Consider the following 8493-nt stretch of genomic DNA (forward strand, 5'->3'; position numbering starts at 1 on the left):
AGAGGCAGCCGCCTTCCTCTCCAGCTGCTCTGTCAGCTGACGGCCTGTCACTCAGCCTTGCCCCGCCCCTCCGGCTACCCCAGGCCCTCCTCGTCCGGAGCCCCGGTTGGTGGAGGCGCCCCTCCGGCCCCGCCCCCTCCATCTCCGAAAAGCCATATAAAGGCGGCGAGTGGGGAGGCTTGGCGGAGCAGAAGGGCTCAGTCCGCGCTGGAGGGAGGGAGGCAGGGAAGGAAGGCAGGGGAAGGCAGGGAGGAGCAGGAAGGGCCAGACTGCCGGACCCGCTCCTTGCCCTTTCTTGCTGGGGAGCTTCCTGGCTCCCAGCTTTCCCCGGCTTCCTTTCTCTTACCTTTCATCCCAACTCTGCAACTTGGGCCCCGTTCTTTTTGCAAACAGAGGAAGGCAAGCAAGTAAGCGTCGGGAAGCCTTCCAGCGCAAGAAAGAAGGAAAAGCCGGACTTACAAAGCCTTTCGGGAGCTCTCTTCCCAGGCCAAAGGGGTGTGTGTGAAGGGGAGTGAAACCCAGCCATCGCTGCATCGGCAAGGACTCTTCCCCCCTTTTTTATCATCATCATCATCATCATCATCATCATCATCATCATCATCATCATCGTTTCTTTTCTCTCTTTTGCCAGCGAGGGAAGAAAAAGCTCAGCCCGCTCTCTGCCGTTGGACTCCCAAAGAGAGAGAGAGAGAGAGAGAGAGAGAGAGAAGGGGGAAGGAAGGACCAGAGCCCCTAATTTTGTGGCTTTTGGGGGGAAGTATCCTTCTTCTTCCTGGGAGAAGAAAGTTTCTTCGGGCAGCCTGGCCCCTTGGCGCTTTGGACCCTGGAGTGAGGCGGCGAAGCCGTGACATCCCTCCCCTCCTTCCCCCTCTTCCTCCCGGGGAGAAGAGGCCACCCTCCCCGCCGGCCCCACCGCCATGGCTGGCGAGCTGAGCATCGGCCCCGACTTGCCCACCAGCCCTTTGGCCATGGAGTACGTCAACGACTTCGACCTGATGAAGTTCGACGTGAAGAAGGAGCCCCTGGGCCGAGCCGACCGCTCGGGGAGGCCCTGCACCCGCCTCCAGCCGCCGGCCGGCTCGCTCTCCTCCACCCCGATCAGCACCCCCTGCAGCTCGGTGCCCTCCTCGCCCAGCTTCAGCCCCACCGAGCAGAAGACCCACCTGGAGGACCTCTACTGGATGGCCAACACCTACCAGCAGATGAACCCGGAGGCCCTCAACCTCACCCCGGAGGACGCCGTCGAAGCCCTCATCGGGCCACACCAGGTCCCCCAGCAACTCCAGAGCTTCGAGAGCTTCCGGGCCGCCGCCCACCACCACCACCATCACCAGCAGCACCACCACCACCACCAGCACCCTCACCCCCACCAGTACCCCGGGGTCACCCACGAAGACTTGGTCCCGCACCATCACCACCACCCTCACCACCACCAAGCCTCGCCTAGCCCCTCCAACGCCTCCAGCTCCTCCCAGCAGCTCCAGAACAACCACCAGCACCAGCCGCACCCCTCGTCCTCCTCGTCCTCCTCTTCTTCTTCCTCCTCCTCCAGCAGCGTGGAGGACCGGTTCTCGGACGACCAGCTGGTCTCCATGTCGGTGCGGGAGCTGAACCGGCACCTGCGGGGCTTCACCAAGGACGAGGTGATCCGCCTCAAGCAGAAGCGGAGGACCTTGAAGAACCGAGGCTACGCCCAGTCTTGCCGGTACAAGCGGGTCCAGCAGAAGCACCACCTGGAGAACGAGAAGACCCAGCTCATCCAGCAGGTGGAACAGCTCAAGCAAGAGGTGAGCCGCCTGGCCAGGGAGAGAGACGCCTACAAGCTCAAGTGCGAGAAACTGGCCAGCAATGGCTTCCGGGAGGCCGGCTCCACCAGCGACAATCCGTCCTCCCCCGAGTTCTTCATGTGAGTCCCTCTCCAGACACGCCAGACCCACCGAGATTTCCACCCAGGACCCGGCTCCCCACTCCTTCCCCTCTCTCCATCTCCATCCATCTCCCCTCTCCAGAAGGTCCGAAGAAGAAGAAGAAGACCCTGAGATGATGGGTAGGTTGCCCCAGCTCATGACTGTGTGGTCTTCTCAGCATCTTGACCTGCCTCCTCTAGTTGAGCTGTGAAGGTCGGAGTGGGTAGGAAAGGGGTGCGACTTTTCTTCTTCTTGTGGGGTAAGGCAGGGAGCAAAAAGGAGGAGGTGAGAGAGAAGGAGGGGTGAGAGGTTGGGGAAGGGAAGCCAAGGACTGGTTTGAAGACAGACAAAACCGTTTTATACCGATCGATTGCTTGCTTGTAGAACTTGAGCCTGGACTTTGCGAAACAAAAGGGATGGGCACTGGACAAAGCCATCCAGATGATTTTGCTTTGGAGTTCTTCTTGTTTTGTTTTTTTCTCCTCCAGAGGAAGAAAACAAAGGGTGGGGCTGGGGTTGGGGGGTATAAATGCAGATAGGCCAGGGAGAGAGCGAGGACAATATCTGGCACCTCTTCGCGAATTGCCGGCCTCGAGAAAAAAACGAAAGAGACACGATTCACAGGGGACTCTTTCGGTGCCAGAAAGGGGGAAAAGAGAACACAAAGTGTGAGAGACGCCTCCTTGGTTTTATTGCCTGCTTGATTATATAGAAAGAAAGAAAAAATTACGAAAAATCAGCATTAAAAATATTAATCCTGCATGCTGGACATGTATGGTAACTTCTATTTTGTACCATTTTTTTCTTGTTTAAACTTTTCGCATGTCGTTGACCATTGACCATAGCTGCTTCTTTTCTCCTTCTGTTTTTTTTCTTGTTTGTTTGCAAACAACAGCTCATGAGTTATAGATTTTCCCAAAAGCCCTCTTCGTGCAACTTTTTGATGTCTCTTTCTAACAGTTATTACTTTTGTTGTTTAAGAACCTGGGCCCAATCCACCACGAATTTCTTCTCATGAGAATTCAATGGGGGCTGGTTGAGTCGAGTTGGTGGATTGGGCCCTTTGGGAGCTTGTAAATATCGGCAACACCAACCCGCGCAGGGCAAAACACACGAACATTTCAGCAGGCTGGTTTTCGATGGTTTGGTCGCCCTTTTTCTTTTCCTTTTCCTTTTTTTAACCCCCCCCCCCCGGGAAAATAATAACCTACAAAGGAGGGAAAGTGATAGAGGGGTTCTGGGCATTTTGGCATTCAGAGAACAACTTTGTACGTTTGGTGCACTTTTCCCAAAGTGACACTTTTTTATATATATACATTCATATATATATATCTAGAGAGAGAGAGATGCATAAACTACTTTTCATTTTGTTTTTTGTTGGGGTCCAAAGTGACCAACCTGAACCTCCCCACTCTCAGATTAAAAGATAAATCCATATTTAAAGAGAAAGCAGCTGAAAGGAGGAGTGTCAGTGGCGTTTGAAAATAAATCCAAGTTCAATTGAAGTACTCTGGAACTCGAAATGTTTTGGAGAAGGGGGAAGATGTCCTTCAGAAATAAGGGGCTAAAAGGAGTACCCAGCTTGTTGGGGGCAATTCGCTTACACTTTGTAAACCGCTTAGTGCTTAAGTGCACTGAGAAGCGGTATAGAAATGTACTTGCTATTGCTATATGGGATCCCAGGAAGAATATTACTTAAGAGGTGTTATTAACCCCAGGAAGAATGTTACTCAAGAGTGGCAGGAAGGGAATTTGAGGCTGGGTCTTCACTAAACCCATCAGCCGATGTATCCATCTGGGCCACTGATTTTATCACACACTCAGGAAAATATAAGGTTAAAACCTAATAATGTTCCCCTTCTTTCCCACCGCCTCTTGCAGCAACAATTGGCCCCTTCCTATTCTTTCTTAAGGCAAAGAGAGGCCAGTTACTACTTCCAGAGGTTGCCTTTCCAGCTGTTCACTTGCTTTCACTCTGGTTGGAGTTGAGTTGATCACTATCAAGAGTATGAATGGATTCTGAATGCATAGGGAAATCAACCTTTTTTTTTTTGCCCCCCTCCAAAATATTTTCAAAACAAACCTCACTTTTTATTTCCAAGTGTATTCTTTTGCAATGTTTAATCTGCTTCTTCATGCAGCCAGCGAGAGTTTAGCCAAAATTTCCTAGCCACTGCTAATAGTTAATAGCTTTGGAGTCTTATGGGTGTTCTATGATTATTATTATTATTATTATTATTTTCTTGTTTTGTGTTTCCCCCCCTGTTTTTTTCCCCCCCCCCCCTTTTCCTCCTCCTCCTGCAGGTCAGTAAAAGGATTTTACGTTGCACTGACAAAAGTACCAAAATGAAAAACCTTTATTTTTTAGTTTCCTTTTAGGGATTGCTGGCACTGCTGGCCGGATGCATTTTAAGTTTGTATTAGTTTATAAATTAACAGTAATACCAAGAATCATGATAAATGAAAGAGCATGGTGCTTGCTGTTTTAAATATTGTGGATATTAATAGTCATGCATCAGGAGAAAAAAAAAATACCCCTCTGAGCTTCTGGGTTTTTACGGATTCAACTGTGTTGAAGTCGCAGCATTGCAACAGCAGTAACGATGATGATAATAGTGATAAAAAGAAATATTGTTTTTATTTCATGTAAAAGTTCTGAAGGGATCAATTTCAAATCCTGCTTATGATATGAAAAATATTAAAAAAAACCTCTTGGTCTTATTGCAGTTTCATTTGGAGTGTTTTTTGGGTTATTCAACTCTTTCCTATGTTTTTGCTTATTAACCTCACAGAGATGGAATTTTCTTTGGAGGGTTTCCTTTTTCTCGCAGGGTGAATCTATGGACAGAGGTATTTTGTGATTATTTATTTAGATCTAAACTCTTCCAGTCAAGCGACTTTTAAAGGACTTGAAGAAAGATCTACTCCCAGCCTGCTCCACAAACTGATTTGGTCCGACTGCTGTTCCAGCATTTACTCGTAAGTCTCACCATGTGAAATGGTGCTTACTCCAACATAAATGTGCAGAGGCTTGTAGCTTTTAATCCCTTTCCACAACTGGTGACTCAGCTTGTGTAGTAAATCAAGTTAATCATGGACAACACCATCAGCAGTTACTTGGCTTACTACTCCTGTGTATAATAATATCCTATCTTGCCTGAAAGTGAAAGGCGTCTTGGCTTTTTAGATGCATTTACTTAGAAGCCAAGGCCTTGAAAGCAGAGAGCTGCTGCTGTAAAGATGCTTAGGATGCAAAGGACACCTCAAAGTTATCTGACTGCCTGACACTCCAGGCCTTAATCCCCTTGAATGGAGAAGGACGGAGGTCAGATCCCAAGAGAATGGGGCGATGCAGAGAATATCTCACAGAGAAATAGGGAACTTTTTTGGATACTCTTGGGATCATGCAATGTCCATTTGAAGCAAAGGGCCTGCCTCTGCCTAACTGATTTTTCTAAGCCTTTGCCTCATCCAAAGGTATTACCAACCCTTTCAATTTGAGGGGGAAATCCCTAGGCCTATCTGTGGCTTTGCCCTCTTCAACCTGATCCATTCTGCTGAGATTTAAATTCAGATTCAGAGTGCGTAGTGGTTCCCTTCATTTGAATGCAAGTTTACATCTAGCTGGTTCCCATCATTTGGGTGTAACTTTACATCTAACTAGTTGCCTTCATTTGAGTGCAAGTTCACATCTAACTGGTTCTGAGTGCAAGTTTACACATAACTAACTAGTTGCCTTCGTTTGAGTTGCATTACATCTAATTGGTTCCCTTGCTTTGGGTGCCATTTCACACCTAACTGGTTCCCTTTCTTTGTGTGCAAGTTTACATCTAAGGGGCATATGCCAACCCCATCTCCCGGGTCTGAATTACAGTAAAAGTAAAGTAAAGGGGTGGTAAAGCTATAATATTCCGGAAGGTTTGCAAAAGCTCCTGAAAAGTCACTCCTCTTACTCTGGGAGTAGAAACCCCCTCTCTTTGCAAAACCAGCTGCAGATGCGCCTTATAAAAATAATATTAGTGGGCCTGTTTGCACATAACTTTATGGAAATCGCTCGCCTGGATTTAACGGTGGTGCCAAGTCTCTCAGTTTGGGATTGTGGGCGTTTATGGGGACCAGTTCTGAGTCAGTCTTTCTCCAGCAGATGCTCTCCTTCGCATCACAGGCTGCATCCACATTGCAGAAGCAATCCGGAGTGACACCACTTGAACTGCCACGGCTCCATGCTGTGGAATTCCGGAGCTTGTGGAGCTCCGGTGCCACAACAAGCTACCATTCCCAGAATTCCATAGCATGGAGCCATGGCAGCTCAAGTGGTGTCACACCGGATTATTGCCGCAGTGTGGTCGCTTCCCAGGGGTGGCCTTCGGCTAAATCGTGCTTTAACATGTTGGCTTCTTTTCTCATTAACTCCTTTTGAGCCTTGGCTGACGGTGGAAGTCCCTGGGACAGAAGCCAATATATTTTTCCTTCTTTCTTTCTCCAAGCTTTGGCACACAGAGAAGAGTCTCCCAAAACGTGCCTTAAAAATAAAATTGTTCATGTGTTTCATCGGAATGCATCTCCTGGGGGTGCATGTTTCTTTTTTTATCCACGGATTTCAGTTATCCACAGCTTTCCATGGCGGTGCCATGGCCATCCTCCATAGCCTTGTGCCTTGAGACAGAAAAGAGTTAAAGCGATGCCAAACCGGGTTAATCCTCCAGTGTGGATGCAGCCTCAGAAGTGAAATGTGCCTAAACTTTGCAGCCTTCTGAAGTACTTACTTCTGGGGTGTAAGGTTCGTCGGACTCAATGTGATTTATATTCAGTGAGAGTCAACTATGCCTAGGACAGAGCCAGCTTACCTTTATTTCTCTGCAAAGGAATCTACGAGTTCATCTTTTGTTGCTGTTGTTGTGCACCTTCAAGTCATTCCTGACTTGTGGCAACTCTATCCCAGGGTTTTCTTGGCATATTTCTTCAGAGGGGGCTTGCCATTGCCTTCCTCTGAGGCTGAGAGAATGTGACTTGCCCAAGGGCACCCAGTGGGTTGTCATGGACAGTAGGCAAGCAGAGACTTGCGTTGCATCCCTTAGGTAACCGGTAATTCAATATATATCGCTCATCCCTTCCTTCCTTCCTTCCTTCCTTCCTCTTCCTCTTCCTCTTCCTCTTCCTCTTCCTCTCTCTCTTTTTCCTCTAGCACCTTTTCAGTCCACTAACCTTTCAGTTTCTTCAGAGAAGGCTTTTCATTGTCTTCCCTTGAGGCTGAGAGAGTGTGATTTACCCAGGGTCACCCAATAAGTGTTCATGGCTGAGCCAGTATTCGAACCCAGATCTCCAGTCATAGAATCGTAGAGTTGGAACAGACCACAAGGGCCATCCAGTCCAACCCCCTGCCATGCAGGAACTCTCGATTAAAGCATCCTCCACAGATGGCCATCAAGCCTCTGTTTAAAGATCTCCAAGGAAAGAGACTCCATTACACTCCGAGGAAGGAGTGTGTTTCACTGTCGAACAGCCCTTACTGTCAGGATGGAAGTTCCTCCTAATGTTGGAGGAGGAATCTCTTTTCCTGGAGCTTGCATCCATTGTTCCGGGTCCTGTTCTCTGGAGCAGCAGAAAACAAGCTTGCTCCCTCCTCAATATGACATCCCTTCAGATATTTAAACAGGATTTCATAATCCAGCCCTCAAACCGTTACACCAGGTTGGCTCTCACCGTGCATTGACATTGTAGAAAGACACCCGCTTTCACTGCCATGGCTCCAATCCTGCAGGATCCTGGAATTCTTAGTTCGGTGAGGACCCAGCCTTGTACAACAAGACCTTGTACAACAACTACCAACCTCTGGGTCCCATAAGGTGGAGACACAACACTTAAAGCGGTGCCAAACTACATTATTTCTGCAATGTAGACGCACCCTATATGGCTTCCAACCGGGTGTTAACTGTCAGTACTTCGGAAAGGAGCTGCCAATTCAGGCCCATTCTGTCTCAAAAATGATCGGGCAGGTATCTGAAATCTCAGCAAAGGCTGTGTTTGCAAAGCGGGTGTATATGGAAACTATACATTTCTGGGAGTATGCGTCTACAATTTAAAAAGGATCATGATAAGAAGGGCTGTGATTCGGCTGGATAAAAGTTCCTAAAGGAGAGCCCTGTTGCAAAAATTACCCCCGCCCCAATATCGAATTGTCACACTAGGAAGCAAGAGGGCTGTGCAAAGAATGGAGGGCAGGAGGACTTCTGATCCCCCCTTTTGCCAAGGGAGGCACGCTCGGGCTGTCGGAAGGCCTAAGAGGAAGATTGTTCGTGGGAACTGCCATTGCATATTAATGTCCTCCCATGCATGCATTGAATGCAGCCCTGAAGCTAATTGAACCACGTTGCCAACCAAACCCCCCTTCTTCTCCCTCTAGGAAAGCAGGCCCCAGAGAAGGAGAAGGGAGGGCCTTTTCGGTGCCCGGTTTCCCATTGGAAAAACTGTGCCAGGGCAGACGTTTGTTGTTGGGGTAAGAAGTGCCCCTTGGCAAGGGCTGGGGTGCAAACTTTTGCAAAATAAAGGAATGAGAAACAATAGGAGAAGGGCTGAGAGAAAGGTG

At 48.6% G+C, this 8493-nt stretch overlaps 1 protein-coding gene across 1 annotated transcript; it reads left to right on the forward strand.

Annotated features, from left to right (window-relative positions):
* Nucleotides 1-212: 212 nt before the first annotated feature.
* On the forward strand, nt 213-4628 carry MAFB (MAF bZIP transcription factor B). Its single transcript, XM_042465665.1, has one exon. It carries the CDS (start codon nt 918-920, stop codon nt 1908-1910), a length of 993 nt encoding a protein of 330 aa, XP_042321599.1. The 5' UTR covers nt 213-917; the 3' UTR covers nt 1911-4628.
* The last annotated feature ends 3865 nt before the right edge of the window (nt 4629-8493 follow it).

This window comes from Sceloporus undulatus, chromosome 4 (assembly GCF_019175285.1).
Source record: "Sceloporus undulatus isolate JIND9_A2432 ecotype Alabama chromosome 4, SceUnd_v1.1, whole genome shotgun sequence".
Taxonomy (NCBI): domain Eukaryota; kingdom Metazoa; phylum Chordata; class Lepidosauria; order Squamata; family Phrynosomatidae; genus Sceloporus; species Sceloporus undulatus.

What these genes read in the sequence shown, in the direction of transcription:
- MAFB (XM_042465665.1), top strand. Translation starts at nt 918, where the DNA reads ATGGCTGGCGAGCTGAGCATCGGCCCCGACTTGCCCACCAGCCCTTTG.